The 19,484-nt window shown below is 39.4% G+C and overlaps 1 protein-coding gene across 1 annotated transcript; it reads left to right on the forward strand.

Moving 5' to 3' along the window:
• Positions 1-469: 469 nt before the first annotated feature.
• Positions 470-19,072, forward strand: LOC149300004 (treslin-like). The gene is made up of 22 exons (XM_089485498.1): positions 470-1,129; positions 1,771-2,017; positions 4,707-4,939; positions 5,025-5,256; positions 6,056-6,185; positions 6,588-6,745; positions 7,487-7,687; positions 9,073-9,224; positions 9,301-9,395; positions 9,486-9,579; positions 10,068-10,150; positions 10,618-10,851; positions 11,255-11,342; positions 11,605-11,686; positions 13,005-13,145; positions 13,298-13,388; positions 13,768-13,829; positions 15,065-15,208; positions 15,419-15,552; positions 15,637-17,800; positions 18,537-18,659; positions 18,927-19,072. Exons 1-22 carry the CDS (start codon positions 470-472, stop codon positions 19,070-19,072), a joined length of 5,694 nt encoding a protein of 1,897 aa, XP_089341624.1.
• Positions 19,073-19,484: the final 412 nt, after the last annotated feature.

Genomic DNA, 19,484 nt, shown 5'->3' on the forward strand with positions numbered 1-19,484 from the left:
GTCACTTAGGAGATTCGCCCCAGCTCAGGATTCGCTTGTGTGTCCAAGCTAAATGCAACTGCAAAAGCCAAGCAGAACTCACAGAGAAGGTTACTTAATTAGCAACAGCTAACAGCCTACCTCTTCCTACTTACCATTTAAATTTTAAAATAATAATAGCAGCAGCAGCAGCAAATAGAAGCGAAGAAAAATGTCAGTTCTAAGATTGTCAGTCATTTGGACCAATAGCCGTCCACTACCGAAGTTCTGTATTATGTATGTATGCGCTGCAAAATATCTCCACCCTCTCTGTTCAGATAGCCAATCAGATTGTACGAATGACTTCTGCACGGCCAATAGTAGTTTACGTCGAAGTAACGCGCGGCTGGTTTGATAGCTGACTGTGTTTGAGGAAAGATGGCGGAGAGTGTAGAGGCGGCAGTGGTAAAGATATAGGGATACTAGGCCGCCAGTTAGTGTCGGAACCGGTATGGCGCCCTCGCATAACGTGGTGCTGCTGGTAGATACTGCGGACTGTTCTCTCAAAGACAGAGTCCGACTTCTGTCTCTCAAGCTGCTCAATTTCCTCACCTGCCGGGCAGGCCTGGGACAGGTCCGCTGGAGTTACCGCTTTCTGAACTCGCAGGGGGGTCGCTGTAGGCCTCCACGCCGTTCCGATTTGCGTGAATTGGGTCCCCGCAGCTGGGATGAGTTTGAAGAAGAGCTCGAGGCCTGTTGGGAACGGGCCAGGAGCAGCCGGGCCTCGAGTACTCAAACCTCCCGGGCCGTGCATACCCAGGCCGCTTTGATGGAGACCGTGTCGGATTTCCAGTGGGACAGACCAGACATCTGTTCCCCAACTAAACCCGCTTTAATAAAGACACGCAGAGGTGGTCGAGGCATGACGGCGGACGAACCTTTAAATGCCGAGTCACCTACTGGAAACCTGGCTGCCTGGAGCTGTAGAAACGCCGTGTTCCTCCTCTCCCCTTGCCCCCACTCCGCTGCACAGCTTAGCCAATTCATAGCTGGCTCTGGGGACATCGGGCCTCAGCAAGTCATTGAGAAACTCCTGCCCAGGGGTCTGCAGAGCATTGTTTCCAACAGGAGGGTCACCCTGTACTGGCTGGACACTCTGGACTGGACCGAGGTGAAGAAATAAGGCATACTATATGAGCAAGGGGCTAAAATGTGGTGTAATTAGCATGACTATTCACTTGGTTGCTATGGTGATTACTCCACCTTTACAACAGTGGTGCAGAGTTGATGTATAGAAGGGTAGTTTGTGTGTTTTGTAATCATGGACTACACAACAGAAACATAGAATTTGAGAACAATTCAGCCCATCTGGTCTCCCCATTTTCCGGAGGGAAAGACCTTAATTAGTCCTCGGTCTCATCATATATTCAGGATTGACCGGGTTTACTTAATGCCGATTGCTGTCCTGTGTTGACAATGCTAGTAGCTATGCATATATACGGTTGTCCCATGACTAGCAGAACTTAAAAGCACACTTGTTTATGGTGAAGTTCTGTCTAGATGTTTGGGGGGGGGGGGTCCAAACCATATATTAAGCATAAAAATGTAGTCAGAGAATTATTGCTTAATAAAATGTGTATGTGTAATATCTATTATGTGTGTGATTTAAAGGTAAAAAGGTATTACATTTGTAAATGAAGAGATTGTAGTTGATCTTCTATGTAATAAGTGCCTTGTAGTTATATTATACGGTATATTGTAGTTATATTATACCGTATGATAAGTACTTTGTTTTCCTCCTTTACCTTGTAGCTTTGGAGTTCTTGTGAACATTCTGGATATCTGACAATGGTGGAAGTCATGCAATTTGTTGGGGGAAGAATTGTACCATCCGAGTCTTTACTACGGTCATCGAGTCAGCTATTTCCCTATAGTTCTACTTCAGATGCAAGTCTTAGCATCCCTTTTGATTCAGTCTTGAATTATGTGATATGTGATGAACCTGATCATCGGTTAAGGTTTCCACAGCAAGATGGCGTTGTGTTCTTCATGACACCAGGTAACTTTCGTTTTTCAGCAGAACAAATTGTGACTTAAGTAGAGCCCATCATGTGTGGGGAAATGTGTTAAATTAATGTAAACTAGTCAATTGTTTCCTAGGAAAAAAAATGGAATAAGATTTTACATTAGTCACCTGTCGCCCTAAGTGGTCTATTCCATACAGAGGACATCCCAACATGCTTTTATTGTCCGTAAAAAGAAAAAAAGTGTATGTTTGCTGCAAAACCGCATAAATAGTAACTTTTTGCTTGCCTACCCATGATCTGCTGCTATTTGACCACCATGTTTTCCCAACATGGAAGCCTCTTGAACATCAGAGCGTGGCCCAATTACAATCACATGATGCAATGTAATTATGTAAACACAAATGGCATGTATCTAGGGCTGCCATTTTCATAATCGATTAGTTGCCCGATTATTTTTTCGATTAATCGGGTAAAAAAAAATGCAAATTTTTCGTTTATTTAAAATAAAAACTTATAATTTACAATGGCATTTCACGATTTGCCTTCTTATTTTACTGACATAATTAAAGCTATATTTTAACAAGAACCCACAAAATACCCAAAAAAGCTTTACTAGTAAATATTCATGTAAACTATTTTTGCCCAGTTATGCACATCTCACCCCCAGCTTGCCTCTGTCCCAGAAATGCCTTATACCCCCTATATGCTACTCTGCCCCTATATATGCCTTATACCCTCCTATATGTCAGAGATGCCACTGTGCCCCCTTATACCTTCTATATGCCACTCTGCCTTATACCCCTCCTGATATGCCTTATAGCCCCCTATATGCCACTGATATGCCACTCTGTCCCCTAATATGCCTTATACCCCCCTATATGCCACTGTGCCCCCTGATATGCCTTATAGCCCCATATATGCCACTGTGCCCTGATATGCCTTATACCCCCGATATGCCACCATGCCCCCTGATATGCCTTTTACCCCTATATGCCACTGAGTTGCCACTATGCCCCCTGATATGCCTTATAGCCCCTTTATGCCACTGTTCCCCCTGATATGCCTTATAGCCCCTTTATGCCACTGTCCCCCCGATACGCCTTATAGCCCCTTTATGCTACTGTGCCCCCTGATATGCCTTATAGCCCCTTTATGCCACTGTGTCCCCTGATGTCTTATGCCCCCCGAGAAACTGACATCGCTAAAATAGGTATTAAAATATACGCTTTAATAAATTTAGACAAAAATAAATACACTATGTATATATATATATAACAATATAAACAATAAATCAAATATTAGACATCAAAAAATAAAAAACACAAATTAACGAATGCACATAATTAATAGATCCCGAAAATTTTTTACCTGCCCCAGGGGTTAATATATCAACAGAAGAAACACAGGGCATATGAGCATAAAAATAAAGATAATAATCCAGGCTTAGTTTACCCAGTGCTGCTTATTTGTCCTGTTTTTCTTCTGTTAATATATTAACCCCTGGTGGGGCAGGTGGCAGTGAGGTGAAGTAGCGGAGTGAACATCGCGCACTAAAATCCAAATCCCCTGCAGCACTGAACGGGACCTGGATCCTCTCCGGCAGCCGGTAGGGGTCTGTGCGATGCACGCAGACAGCCGCTTCTCTCCTCCGCTTCCGCTGGGGCTTCCATGATGGAAGGTTACGTGACGCTGGGTTCAGTAATAGACGCCCCAGCGGAAGTGGATGCCTGCGTGTTTTGCACAGACCCTCACCGGGTGGCAGAGAGGATCCAGGTCTCCTGCAGCTTTGCGGGGGATCTGGATTCTAGTGTTATAATCCGATCTCTATTTGAGGTCGGATTATAGAAGGAGGAGAGATTTTCAGAGCATTTGCTCTGAAAAAAACCTAATTTTAAATCTGTTCAACTAATCGATTTTATTGATTCGTTGTATGTATCATTCTTATACAAACCACATGTTTAAAAAAAAAAAAAATAGCAAAATTTATCTGTAAAGTGAGAAAAACCCACAAGCCTGTTTAGCCGAGGGACTGAAACAGAACAAGCTGATACTGTTTGCTGATACTTCCACTGTTGCTGTGTCTCTATTAACAGTATCAGCTTATTCTGTCTCAGTCCCTCAGCTAAATAAATAGGTTTGTTGACGCTGTGTTATCACACATGCGATTTGCTATTTGAGACAATGGATGACTGGCTTTGGGATACTTGATGCTGCTTGCGTCGTCGGTATTTACGTGATTATATCACATGCTGTGTCACATGTGATGTGTGCTTTGTGTCAATATCCAAGAGGCCTCCAAGTTGAGAGAACTAGCATTTCAAATAGCAGAGCATCTTGGGTAGGCGAGTACATGACTCCTATTTAGCCAAAACAGCTCAGTAAGTTTTGTCCACTGAGTGACCCCTGCCATTTGTCTACCTCATGTTGCTAGAATTAGGCAAAAGTAATGCCACAGTTTAGATACTTGGAATATTATAATGAAACCTAGTAGCGTCCTCTACAAGGTTCCAATATGTCTGCCAGTTACTCATGTTAGGCCCTATATAACCAGTATCTAACTGCTATATAAAACTATCCATATATATATATATATATATATATATATATATATATATATATATATTTTTTTTTTATTATTTTTTTTACAACTAAGATTAGTATAATTATCTTGGTTTTGGATTACTGTCTATTTGTTATCTTAATGGTAATTTTGTATTTCAGGAACAAATGAAGAGTGGGAATGTCCTGTGACATTGGAACCCATTTCAATGAACCAAAACCAATCAAATTGTTTAATGCACATAAAACTGAAGGGTGTTTTGCAACATTGGAGCCGGAATCAGGCTGGTTTGCTCACAGTGGAGACTTGGATGCTTCAGAATCCAAACAAAGATGTAACTCGCAACCTCTTTCAGCAGCTCCTACAAGCCTTGTTATCCCGGGGACTACAAGTGGTAAATTATCTTGTTGCTATTTCTATCAGGTTTGAAAAGAATGTCCAAATGTTTTCTTTTATAATGTATTTTCTTTTGTTTAAAGGTTGCTGATATATTTACAGAGGAGGACCTGTGTGCAAGCACTGGGATTCTTACCCCTGTTTCAGAAAGTGCTGCCGTTCTTAATGTGATATGTAGTGCAAAAGCTGATGGTTTGGAAGGATTACGTGTACATAGATCACTTAATGAAGCTTGTGAAGGAATATCTATTGACCTCTCTGACATTTTAAGAAATGTTTTAAATATCTGTACAGCTGATGTAGAGTCACCATCTGGTAAGCCCATTATGGATTTAAAAAAAAACAAAAAAAAAAAACACCTTGACATGTTCCACTAATCTGATGAGTATATTTGCCATTGAAGATGTGCATGTGCCATGTTTATTTTTAACAATGATTGTAATTTACTTTTATTGCACGTATCAAAAATTAAACACCATTTCAAATTTTCTGCATAGAGAAGATGATTATAATAAAAACAAGCTAGCTCTTTACATGTTTTTCCTTAGTGGCATGTTCTTATTAGTTTATAACTGTGTGAATGATATAAATGCTTGCTTAATGTGAGTAGTACTCTGGGTTTAGTTCCTTGAGGAATATTATCTTTTAAAGATCAAGTCCAAGCTGCTTCTAAATAGAAACATGATTTGACTTCAGACTAGAACCATTCAGCCCACATAGTCGGCCCGTTTTCTACTCTAAAACTTTATGAACCCTAATTAGTCCTTGGTCTGAGCCCTATTTGTATCCTGCGCATGTTTAAATTCCCTCACTGTATCAATATCTTCCACTTCTGCTGGGAGGCTGTTCCATGTATCTGCCACCTTACATTATTTCCAAGCCTCAGATACTCTGCTTTTAGGCTACAACCTCTTGTTCGAACATTTGTCTTTTTTTTTTTTTTTTTTTTTTTTATAAGCTTCCCACGTATACTTTGAAAAATACTATTATTTAAATGCGTTATGACATTGTAGAACCCTTTAAATATGGAGGCCGTCCTGACACTTCTATGGATATTTATGTAGTGTATATGTATGAATAATGTATGTACTTATTGTGTTTTGTGCATTTTCAGATACTTCAATGCCAGAATGGGTTACTCAAGAACTATCTCAAAGTAGTCATTGGACTTCATCATTTGTTGAAAAGTGGTACACATTATGTGGGACCTCTGGTGCTAGCACTAACCTAATGGAATCATTTAGGTAAAAATAATGGTCCAGTAATCGGTAATGCCTCTGTTTCCAAGTCTTTCTAGTAGAAACCTATTTTTTTTCTCTTATGCATTTGCAGTTTGTGTGTGGGGGGGGGGGGGCATATTTATGGCCGCTCCTGCCCAATTTTGTGCTTCCTAAACAAAGGCTAATGTAAGCAGTCACTCTATAACTTGCAAATGTCACCCTTGTATTCATTACACACTTTCAAAGCACATTACCCAGTGCTGATGTTTTGCATTAACTTTGTGGAGAACAGTCCGGGAACTTTCTATACATTTGATAAGAAAACATCTCTACTTTTTTCATTTTTTTATTTTATTTTTTTTTTACTAAAGTTTGCAGCTGTCCACAGCAAATATACATTAACACGTTTTTTCTTAATGGTTTCAGGTTAATAAATGCAGCCTCCTTTACTGAGGATGAACAGTTGAAATGTGACCAGGAGATAACACATTGTTTGTCAGAGTATTATCAGAAGAAATCCTGTGACGAGTCTGGAAACGCAAAACAAGGCGAAAACCACAAGAAACGTAAATTTCCTTCCTCTGGTTAATACTTGATAGCTGTCTTTTACTTGTAGGGTTTTTATTCTTTTAAAAATCTGTATGAAATTATTATTTTCATGGTTATAATGGCAACTTCTAGCATAATGCTAATTATGTTATGTCAGATGTATTTGGTTGTATAAACTTAAGAGTTTATTCTTTGTCATGGTAATGCATACATATGTTGCTTTATTATTGCTTTTCTAGGATTCGAGAGGGATTTAAACTTCTTATAAGTTGAAATGAGATCACCACAAGCATTTAGAAACATCAAAGATTACCAAATCTGCGATGACTAAGAAGTATCTTTTTGTTAACGAGCGCACACTGCAGCTGGTCTAGCTTGTCGAAATTAGTGTTGTGAAAAAAAACACATTTTTGCTGAATGTTCACCTGTTTTTCCTGTTGGATCAAATGTCCAGACATCTGTTTGCTCATTAGGAATGTCTCCTTAACGACTTACAATTCTAACATGATCGCACTTTCAAACTTAGGTCAAGGACAACAGTTTGCATTAAGTTGTGAAATTTGACACATACAAAAAAAATAAGATACAAGGCAGTGCTCTTCAACTTTTAAAACAGTGCTATCTATCTTACATTGATTGGTGAACATATATTGTACAAGTAATTGATTCAATATTCCATCAGTTGATATGGTGATGAAAGCAGTCATTATTATTATTCCCGACCACCAATATATTGGGGCAATATACACAGCCAAACCTTTTTTTTATTTTTTTAGGTCTTCCCCGTACTCCAGTGAGGCAAAAGATGAAAACTATGCCGCGCTCTCTGCAGATGCTTAATGCTGCTCGGCTGAATGTGAAGGCTCAGAAATCCCAACCAGACAGTGTACTACCTGTACCCAATGAAAAGAATTCCCAGGCAAAAAGAAGATCATCAGACAAGCAAGAAGAAAAAACAAAGTCCCTGAAGCTCAATGGTACATTTTTCTTATTTAATCACATACCGTAAATGCTGCTCTATAAACATTCTTAACCCCTATGTGACAATGGCTCATAACATTTTTGTGATGCTCCTGTTTAAGCTGTAATTTTCTTCTTTGTCACTTGCCGAAAAAAAACAAAAAAAAAACCTTCAAGATAAGGACTTTCTTTAGATACGACTATTTTGATTGTATCATCTAATTCACTATAAATAATTATATAAAATATGGCGAAAAACGTAAAAGCATTTTTTTTTTTATTTAAACCTTTAACTCATCTACAAAAGCGAATTAAAAAAACTACTAAACAGATTCTATTTGTCCTGATTTTAGTACTACCCAGTGGTTTTTATAGGGAAATAAGTACAAATAGCATATTGCTGTTTCAAAACTTTTTTTTTTTTTCTCTTCCTCAAAATCAGTCAGTCCGACTTACCCCATCAAGCCATATATTTTTAAAAACTAGACACCCCGGGATATTTCAGTTGCTGGTATTTTAACTCTTCATGCCAGGATGTTTCGCCAATTTTAGGACTTGCTCATAAACATTTTTCTTTTCTTTACATTTTGGTTAAACTGGATGGTTTTGCTTATGATTTCATGGTGATGTCACAGGGGTCTTTTTTTATTTTTAAATGTAAACACATTAACTATTCTTTTTTTTTATTATTTCACTGGTCACAGTAATTAGTGAGCTGGGCTCCATTGACCTGTATGTCTGGCTGCAGAACCTTTAGTCAATCTTCAGGGGGAGCTCAAAGTTCTCAAGAGGGTCTGGAGAGTTATATGCAGGGCCGGCCTTAGGGGTGTGCGACCTGTGCGACCGCACAGGGCGCCATGGTAGCAGGGGCGCCTGCCCGGGACTTAACTTGAAACTTGGTTTTTGTTTTTTTTAAACTTTAACATCATTCATGTTAAATAAAATTTTAAAAAAAAACCTGATGCTTTAATCTAAGTCCTGGGCAGGGGCGCCGAGCGGTTGCTCGTGAAGTTCTCAGCAGCCGCTCGGCGCCCCTTACTCTCCGTGACTCCGTTGCGGTGCCGGCATCTCATGTTGAGCGCCGGACTATTCCGGCGCTCAACATGAAATGCCGGCACCGTGGCAGAGCGAGAAGACGGATGCCTCCCGCTCTCACCGCAGGACTCCGGCAACAAGGTAAATGGGGGGGGGGGTGTAGTTTGAAGGGGCAGAGGGGGGGGTAGTTTGAAGGGGCAGAGAAGGGGGGTAGTGAGGGGGGGCGCCAGAGGAGTAGTCCGCTCAGGGCGCCACAACGCCTAAGGCCGGCTCTGGTTATATGTATCCTTTATTTTGTTGTATTGTGTATTGTACAATAAAATTAGCAGAGTTGCTATGAAAACCTTTGTTTGAATATACGTTATAGGTTTCAAAACCGAAGAGGAGTTATTTTCTATACTAAAGGAAGAGTATGAAAAGACACTATCTGTACAGGATGATGGATTGCTAACTTGGGCCAGAAATGCAATATCTAACATAAATTCATTCTTGAAAACAAGCAACAGCAAACAGACAGAGGTGAATCATTTTGTAAACATTATTTTGCTTTTTTATAATCTTTGACATCTTTTAATTGGCCTTATTGTACTTGCAGGTTGATGTTGGCAAAATCAGAAACCTTCTAAAGACCAGCAAAGCCATCAGGCAATCATATGGAAGTAACCAGAGAAAAGAAACTAAACTTAGAGAGTATGTTTTGTGTATTATGTTCCGATTACCTGATAAAAGACTTTTAAAGTGCTCTGTTTCCTATTTTCTTATCTTTTTGTTTTGTTTTAGATGCCAGGTTCAAGTGTTTTTAAGGTTGGAAATGTGTGTTCAATGTCCAGTTGTGCAGTCAAACACAGATGAGTTGGAACAAACAGTTGAGGAGGTAAGTTCTGTCAAGTGTGTTCTCCAATATGCTTTCCTAAAAACAATGTTATATGTAAGATGAATGTACAGGATCTGCTTACTAAGAGCTGCAAAACTGTTCAAGGCTACCTTCAAGCAGGTTATAGGAGACATTAGGGAAAAAACCCATCCGATATAATTTCATAGAACAAGAAAACATTTTTGTAATATTTTGGCATTTTATTGTGTAGGCTTCTTAAGAGTTAATTCATCTTTTATGATTGAAATGTACACCCTACAAAAGTCGCACACTATTTAAGAGGTTTAATTAAAAGGCCTCTGATGTCTTACTGTTTAGACACTGTTCTGACTTACTATTATCTCTTGGAGTTATATATCGGTCGGCTTAGAGTGAGAGGTGATATTTACTATTCTACCAACAGCATTTGTGATGGTGTTTGATACTATTTGCACTATTGTTTGCACTATTGTTCCATGATCAAATGGTTTTCACTTTTTTCCTTCCAGATAACAGATATGTTGCGTATTATCTCTCTAACAGAAGATCCATCGTTTCTCACTAACTTTTTAGATGAAAATGTCCTTCCAGAGTATGTATTTTTTTCCAATTGTCTACATGTTCAACCAGTGTATGTCAAGGGTAGTAAATCTCAATATACAGATTTAAAATGAACTAGTTTCAAATTACAACAATGTTTACAGAAATGCTAGCGGTATGTAAATAGTTCAAAGAAAGTAAGGTGGAACTTGTTGGCAATGCCTGGACAAATGACTCTAATACTCCATGTAAAAATTGAGAATAATTAGTCGTGTACATTTCTTTTGTTCGTAATTTGTCATGTGGCACAAATGCATGTACTGATATATATTGATTATGAATGAACCTTTTGAAAGAACGAAATGGCAGATCTAAGGCTTATTTGCTTAAGGTACTAGGGTGTACAACATCACACCTAAAATAAACGTAAACATGGACGTTCCAGATACCAATCATTTTTACATATTGCCTGGACTTTTTGGTTTAGTTTTCATGATTGTCTTATTCTTGAAATTTCAGATATATAGCAACAATACCTAAAATCCTGGCAGACATCTATTTTAGTCTTGGGACCCAAATTCCAGAGGATCTGGCCTTGGTACTTCCTGCAGAGGATGATGATTCTGTTATTCAAGAAGGAGCAACACCTGCATATTCACAGCCGTCCATCTCCAGGGTTCCAAGTGTGGCTCAGATAGGTACAGAGGAAGAACAGCTTGAAGATCTGCGCACAAGATCTGCCAAGAAAAGGAGGTACTTTTTGTATAAAAACAATTTTTTTGGCTTCCTTATTAATGGTGGTACATATGCGAAGAGCAGTTTCAGCTGCAGAATTGAAAAATGGTGTGTCTCTTATATAAACTAATTTCAGATGCAATTTCAAGAGATTTCTAATCTCTATTGGTGCTCAATTCTTTCTTTGAACACATCACAGGCATAAGGCAACAGATTTGGCAGAATTTGGCAAAGAACAATTGATCATTTTGTGTCTTGTATCCAGTGTTAGGTCTGCTAGCTAGTGATTTTAGATTCAGAACTTTTTAGTTATAATTAATGCTAAAAATACTTTATTGCATTATTGGCACGATAGTATTGCAGTGCTACTCCATTAGACACCTTTTTTGCACTTGCTAAATGTAGATCTGTTTTTCTAAAGGACAAGCACAATGACAAGACACAGGAGCATAGCAGAACCCTCCCAAAGTATGCGACAGATTGAAGTTCCCAAGAAACAGATGAATAAGGTAAAATGTCTTTATTTTTTTTTCCCTCTCGCATCTCTTGTTGCACAAAAACAGGTATATAATTTTACCAGCCTGCACTACTGTCACCAACACACTGACAACAAAGAAGATTTCACCAAATGTAATCCAGATGTGACTCTAAATGTTTTGGAAAGAGAATGTAGTGCTGTTACTTGTCTTTGTCTTGTGAGAGTCTGTTTATCCCCTCTACCCGGAGACCTCAAGCTGACTCCATCCCCTCCCAAACTTTGCTTGTTTCCAGGAGAATTTACAAAATAATCCTATTATTATGGTTGAGAAATTAAAGATGCCTCCTTCAGTCCAGCCACAGAAAGATGCAGAAGGTATGTAATGTATTTTGAGCTGTTTATGTATATTCACTTTTAGGGAGCTTCCAGTCTGGTTTTGACCTAACAAGAACACAACTGTATTGCCAACAAAATTATAAATGTAACATAAAGCTGTGTTATGGTCTAATATGGTTGCAGTGAATATGGTACTATGCAAACATTTGACATGTGTGGAAAAATGTTGTAATGTAAGAATACTCTGCAAATTGACATGTTAATAGTCTTTTATATTAATTTAACAAAATGCAAAGTGGGACCCTGGAACACTCACCTGCTGTCTGGAGAAGTCTGATCAGAAGTGGCCTTTATAGAAAACTTGCTTCTAAAAAGCCATGTCTTCAAATACAAGGAAACAAGTGCAAGTGACTCAACTATTCACAAAAAGTTTGATGCACCTGCTGTCATTTTACTGCTCTGGACTGATGAGTGAATGTAAAATATTTAGCTGTAGCAGAAGGCAGTTTAAGTGTTTGCAGGCACCAGCATGGTGCATAGTTGAGGTTCCTTGCAAGTTTGAGGCTGCATTTTTGCAATTGAAGTTGGGGATTTGGTCATAAATAATGGTCTCAATCCTGAAAAGTACAGGCAGATACTTATCCATCATGCAATACCATCAGGGAGGCATCTGATTGGCCCTAAATTTATTCTGTAGCCAAAGTCATTAAGAACTATCTTCAGCATAAAGAAGAACAAGGAGTCCTGGAAGTGATGCTATGGCCCCCACAGAACCCTCATTGAATCTATATGGGATTACATGAAGAGAGCCGGGAGCAACTGAGGTTGGCTAAATCGACAGAACTGTCTTTGGTTCTTAAAGATGTCTGCCACCTTTCTACCTGCCACGTTCCTTAAATTGTGTGCAGCATCAATAGAAGAATTGGTGCTGTTTGGGAGGCAAAGGGTGATCACACCATATTGATTTGATTTAGATTTTTCTTCTGTTCAATCACTCTGCATTATGGTATTAACATGTCTTCGAAAGAATTCTTACTTTACATTTGTTCCACACTTGCCTAAAACCTTTGCGCGGTACTGTATGTGAACACTTGCATGTGGAATTAACAAAAATTCCTTTAGTGGGCCACTCTATTTTAGTAATTTCAGGCTGGGAACTAATGACCGTTATATTTAGTGTTCAATAATATTGAATCTAAATGTATGCTTCTAATATTTTAATCTATTTAATTATTCTATATCTTACACATTTTCCTCAAAAAATGCATTTTAAGTCTGAATAACATTTTTAATGTAATATAAATATATGTTAACAAAAATGCATTTAAACATTTATATTTATCTCTTTCATTGAAAGCAACAAAAGTGAGGAGGAATTTATTTGTACAGCAGAACCAATCCCCAGCAAAGAAAAGCAATAAATTGCCAAGAAGCCAATCTGTATCGGCAGTAGAGGACCTGAAACACAAACGCAGCAAGTCACATGATGGCACAAAAGGTAATTTTGGATAAAATGTGTAACTTTTCTTAAAAGTACTAAAAAACCTTTGGTTTGGTAGGTGTACAAATACCCCCCCTTTACATATGTAAAATAGTAAAAACTGGTAACAAAATTATATTTTCATCTCCTTTTGTTTGCCCCCCATTTAGATCATTATAAGTTACTTACTAAGAAAGTGTCAGAGACACCGGTTCGTAAGCAAACATCAAATAGACTTCTTCATAAGCAGATTAAAGGACGGTGAGCGTTATGCATTGCTTTTGTTATGTAGATTTTTTTTATTGTAATATAAAATACTTTTACAACTACTGTCTTGTTGTCCTATCACATTTAATATTCATAATTACATGGTTTTGTAACTTAAGTCGGCATTAAGTTTATGTAAAATGGCTGACATCCGTGTTCATGGAGGGGTGTAAAGTGATTCTGGTGCAAAAATGAAAAGTACTCTAATCCTGCAGTGTATTGTGGCAGGTGGGGGGGGCTGCCGCCCATGGTGGCACCTGAGGTAAAAAAGAAACATTTTCTCCGGACAATGATCAACTTCTGCAACTTTATACCAGAACCACCTTTTACACCCGACCTGTATTGTTTTCTGATCCAAGTACTCTGCTTCCAGGCTTTCGGAGGCTACATCTGACATCAGCATTGTGGAAGAATCCCCTGAGAAAGAAATAAGAAGTAAGTTGTGAATTTTTTTTTTTTTTTTTTACAACAACCCATTTTCAGAAGATCTACTCTGTACATATAGCTTAATGTGCATCCTTAGGGAAATCGCTCCGTCAATGTGATTCTTGCTTTAAAAGTCATACTTACTCCCCCCCCCCCACCCAAATGCTATTATGGTAATCCTTAGCAATTAAGAACTATTTAATTGTTTTGAGCAGCTCACGTAGTCTAATTTTTTGTACACTACTGCTGTTTTGTCTGTCTACTTAGTATGGCCATTATCGTTCGATACGGTGCAACAAACTCCACCTTATGATTCAATAGCTTGTAGAACCACCTTTAGCAGCAATAACTTGAAGTAATCTTTTTCTGTATGTCTCTCGCATCTTTGTGGAGGAATTTTGGCTGACCGGTCTTTACAAAGTTTTTTTCATTTCATTGAGGTTTGCTGGCATTTGTGTATGCACGGCTCTCTTAAGGTCCCGCCACAGCTTTTTAATCAGGTTGATGCCTCAAATTTGGGCCATTGGAACACATGCATGGAAGTGCAGGGTATCTGGTGTAGACCGGTCAAGGAACAGTTAGCAACTTCCGTTCCCCCACGATAGCGGACTATCTTTTCATGACGTTTTCTGCAAAAGAGGTTAATAACATTTTAGGGTTTTTTTGATTAGGCATGTATAATGAAAACATGTCTTCAATTCAGACCAACGCCTCTGTATCTTGACTATCTGCCAACAAGGAACTATAGAGCTTTGTGATTTTAGGATTTCCACTGAATGATTGGGCTCAAAAATGCTCTGGGTATCGGGTGTTTTCTGCCTAGGACGGCAGGTCCAAGGCACAGCCGTGCCGCTGCTCTGTTGGCCTGTTAAGAGGGAGATCACTGATCTTACCAACAGGCCCATTAACTCCATTCTGCCCAGCACCCTGCATCCTTAAAAGGCAGAGCAGGAAGGATGGCAGTGTGGACAGGGCAGCTGAAGATAAATATACCGCTGCTGGCTTCCCAGGATTTATTCAGCTCAACAGCATCCTTCGGTCCCTAATCTATTTTGATATTATTTTGACCTTTTTTACTATTGTATACACCAGGGGATAAAACTCTAGTCCCCAATGGCTGCAAACAGGCCACAATTATATTCTATCTTGAGCTCAGCCGTCTCTGTTAAAAATGCACTACTTGTTGTTTAGGCAAGGATATGCTGTTTGATGAGTTACTAACAATAGCTTGTTTTTCGTACCAGACATTGATTTGCGAAGAAGCCCCCGCATCAAACAGCTGGCCTTAACAAGGAGAAACTCGTCTTTCTATGCTTCCCAGCCAAAGTCTCGTAATCTGGAAAGAGTCCATTCATTTACACAACAGCATCATGGCGATGATCAAACAGGTATTGCACAGTCCTGTAGATGTTTGTTCTTAGATTTCTTCCCTCTATAAATTTCTTTCACAGAGACAACTGATTCTTAACATGGTAAATGCCAACTACTGTTTCCAAAATTACATTACAAATGAATTGCATTTTATCTTGGAAACGGCAGCTATTTTGTATTTGGTTTAATTTGTCAAGCTACATTTCAATGACTTAACATCGTTACAGGCAATAATTCTGTTTCAATGGTGAAAACCCCCAAACGGCTGCTTTTTGGAGAAGTGCTGAAAGTGAGTAGCCCACCTGTGACAAGACAATCGGCACGGAATCTCTTCAGTGAAGCAGCGTGTGAAAATTGTCAGGTGAGCTTTTGATGTGATGCAGTAAGAAAATAATTCATTTGAGCATGACTAAAAAATGTATAACTATCTTTTTTTTATACCCAGACTCCAGGAAAAACTAAAAGGAGGACTCCAAACAAACCCAAAACAGTCTCCAAAGAATTTCAGGAAAAGGACATGCTGCCTCGCAAATCTCCCCATACCCCCAAAACACCTGTTAGGACTCCTAAATTGCTTAAAACTCCCTCAAAAACCTCAACTGAGAGAACAAAAGCTGCTAAAAACTTAGGAAAGTTGTTCTCGCCATCTAAAATGCTTCTGAAATCCTCTTCCAGATCCTGTGGCAATTATGAAATGACACCACCAAGAGAGAGCTCTCAGGCTAATTTTGTTTCCCCATTAAAGAACACAATAGAGGTTACTTCTCTTCATGTCAGGCAACGACTTTCAAGTCCTTCTAATCGCGCAAACCAAAGGCCGCAGGTTTCACGCACTCCTAGCAAATCGCCTTACCAGGTAAATGAAGCACTAGCACAGTGTACCATGCCAAGTAGGTATGCTTTACGGACCCCACAGAAGCCACTCGCTGTTCCTGTTTGTCAAACGCCTACCCCAAAGAAATGTGTGGAGCGAGGCCTTCCTACAGCAGCGCCGTGTGTACTAGAGTGCACTCCTCAAAAACGCAAACCCTTTTCTCCTGCTAAACTTAGTACATTCAACTGTTCTTTGTCTCCAAACGGCATGCCAAAAAGCATTGTTGGCAATTCTCCATTCAAAGCCTCTGCTACGGGAAATAATGCAATGCTTCTCTATCAGCAAATGCATCGGACTCCACCGAAATTGTCAAGTCCGCTCACACCGCTAGCAAAATCAAATGACAGACATTCCTTGATCACATCTGATGGAAATCCTAAAACTTTGTGCAATGTGTCTGCCCACATCCAAGGAGAGACATCCAGCCAAACACACAGATTTATTTTACCATCAAGTATGCCGTCTTTAGAAATGTTATCTCCGGGTTTGAAAAACACTTTATCTACAGTTTGTTCCCCCAAGTGTAAGGGAGAACCTATTGTACTATGTGAGAAGTTAGACATGTCTTCATTAGAAAGCACAGAAAACTCAGGATCCTTTGTTACCAGTTCTCAAACAGAGGAAAGCATTGATATAACGGATGCCGTGGTTGTGCCAACAGAAACTTCTGAACTAAAGATGAAGGTTCTCTTTACAAGAAAACCCTCTGACTGTAATTTAATGAGTAACTTACCTTCAACACCAAAGTGTGCAAGTAATGCTTTGTCTAGTTCACCATATGGTCTACGCCGCACTCCTGATAGGAGACAGAGGGAGGCTGCTGCACGTCTCGGCACACCACAGAACCTCTCAACCCCAAAAAGTCACCAACCTATTGTGCCAGTGGTGGTTCCAACCTACGAGGTTGAGCTAGAGATGCAAGCGTCAGGGTTGCCAAAACTTCGGTTTAGAAGAACAGACTCCAGTTCCACAGTTGATTTAGATACAGCTAACAGGAGTGACTCTCCACATCCATCTAAAAAAAGAAAGGGAGACGAAAGTCCTTTTAGTGAGAGCTGGTGCAGTAAACATGCGATGAAGTTAGAGTCTACTTGTATTTCTCCATCATGCATACTGTCCTCTCATGCCACACCTAGGAAAGGCAGTGTGCAAACCTTTATTTGTCAGTCTTATACACCGAATAGGTGCTCTTCTAATGCTGCGTCCCCAGCACCCTTAGACGTCGGAGTTCCGTGGACACCTTCACCAAAATTTAAAGATAAGAATGGCAGTGATGCAATTAATAATTGGCCTAGGAGGAAAAAGGCATCTACTGTGAACAGCGTTTTGAAGTTGGATAAAAACCTAGAACACGCTGATCAGTTCCATTCCCTTGTGGAAGACCCAGAAACTGTAGTTTCAGAGCAAGTGACCAATAAACCACCTTCTCCTGGTGATTTTGAATTAGAAGGGGTTTCTAAACTTGAGGAACATTCTCCTGTCATAGTGTGGCAAGGAAATTCTGATTTGGAGACTTATAGACTTAAATCAAGGAAACGTGGTCTAGAATTTTTGTCTCCCAATAACTCAGACCAGTGTTCAAAAAAACCCCGCACTGCTCAAGAAGACTATGATCTGGTCCACCACAAAAATGAAGACCTGGAAGGAACAGATAAATGCCACTCAAGCCAAAGCTTGTCTTCAAATCTGAACTCTTCTCAGCGGAGCTCCTGCGATGAAGTCTTCAACATTTCAGGTAACTTTCTCAAAGATAGTTCTAAATATCAGCCTTTGTGCTTGTATGAGAAATGCTGTGACCTGTGAGATGTTTCAGTTAACCCTATAACTATGATAAGCACCTCAAATGTTAAAGCACTATTTTTTTTTATGTTGATGTATGGCATGCAGTTGTTTCTTTATGCAAATACTTCAACAATTAAATCATGCAGTTACAAGGGAAAAAGGGACAGTTGACACGGGAGTTATGGCTTGCTGGGCAATGGAATGTATGTCTTGTATGTATAAATCTGGCTGTAGCTGTCAACAATCTGACTCTGAGTTTCAAAATGTCTGCACCTGTTAGCTGTCCCCTGCTTCTTGCTGCTAACCCCTGAACAATACATACATGTGAAAGTGCTTCCACATGCATTCATTTAAACTGAAAAAAAATACAAGCTATCTAAGGAGACGGTCCAGATCGGCAGCAAAATGATGTTGGGTATATGAGGCTCATGACGTCCCTTTACTAATTTGATAATAAAATCTACAATATGAACAGGGGAAATGTAACATTTGTTTTAGATTGTGTGTGTTTATATATAATACTATATAATTTGAATTATCTAATTAAAATAGTACACCGTATGCATGCCCTGTATCACTGGGTATCGAAATTCAAGAGGTGAAGCATTTTATGTACGTTGTGTGTGTGCTGTCAACATCTTAGATTTCTGTCAAGGTATATTTCGTAATTATATGTTTTCCACTTCCAGGTTTTACGCCACCTAACAACCTACTGAAAAGTTCTATATCTGCTAGCGGTCTGCTCTCTCTTACTCAGTCGCCTATGCTGTACCAAGGGAAAACACCGTTATCCAAGCGAAAGATGACGCCAGGTAAGAGCTGTCTACAGGCCTCCTATAACCAAAGAAATGTTTGGACTCATTCTGGGGTGCGCCTCTTAAAATGTAACCAAGTGCCACTGTAGCTGTCTAGACACCCTAGTGTGTCCTAACCGAGACTGTTGGTTTTTAACCCCCCAGAACAAGATTTACTTACAACAAACTCGGTAAACAAAGATTTGAGTTCTTGAAACACCTTTTTACAATGTCCCATGTTAGATATTCCATGCAATGTTTAATATTCTGTTTCCCGTTTTGTAGACTGTGGCCCTGAGGCGCAGCAAGGTACGCCTCAACAGAAGCGGCAAGCACTTCAGCCGTCTGACTCCGAAGACTCTCCTTTCAGTAAAGCCGTCTCTTTTCGTTCTGTCAGCAGAACCTATAGCCGCAAAAAGCTCATCCCCTAAAACTAAGTGCCTAACCTGAGACTACGGTACTTGAAACTTTTCAGCAACTTAGCTCAAATTATTCCGGTAAAAAAAAAAATAGCCTTGAATACAGGTAGGATTTATTCACTTAAAGGAGCGTTATGTTTCAGCACCTTTACTTAACTATATGTAATGAAGAGCCAACCCCAAAGAGCTTCTGATGACGACGAAAGAGCTTTGCTGGCTCTGTATAATGTGAGAGTCTTACACATTTAATTATGCATTATACAGGGGCCGACTCAGCCTGTTGGAGAAACCTGCTAGTGTTGACCCTTTATAATGAATAGTAAAGTTGGCATTAGCACCATACGTCTTCCTTTTGTGAATAAACACAATTTTTCTACATGACTGCTTAAATGGATCTTTTCTATACGGTTTGCTGCCCTCAGGA

The sequence above is a fragment of the Sceloporus occidentalis genome, unplaced genomic scaffold (assembly GCF_023333645.1).
Source record: "Sceloporus occidentalis isolate IW3139 unplaced genomic scaffold, rSceOcc1.0.p SCAF_26, whole genome shotgun sequence".
In the NCBI taxonomy this organism is placed as follows: domain Eukaryota; kingdom Metazoa; phylum Chordata; class Lepidosauria; order Squamata; family Phrynosomatidae; genus Sceloporus; species Sceloporus occidentalis.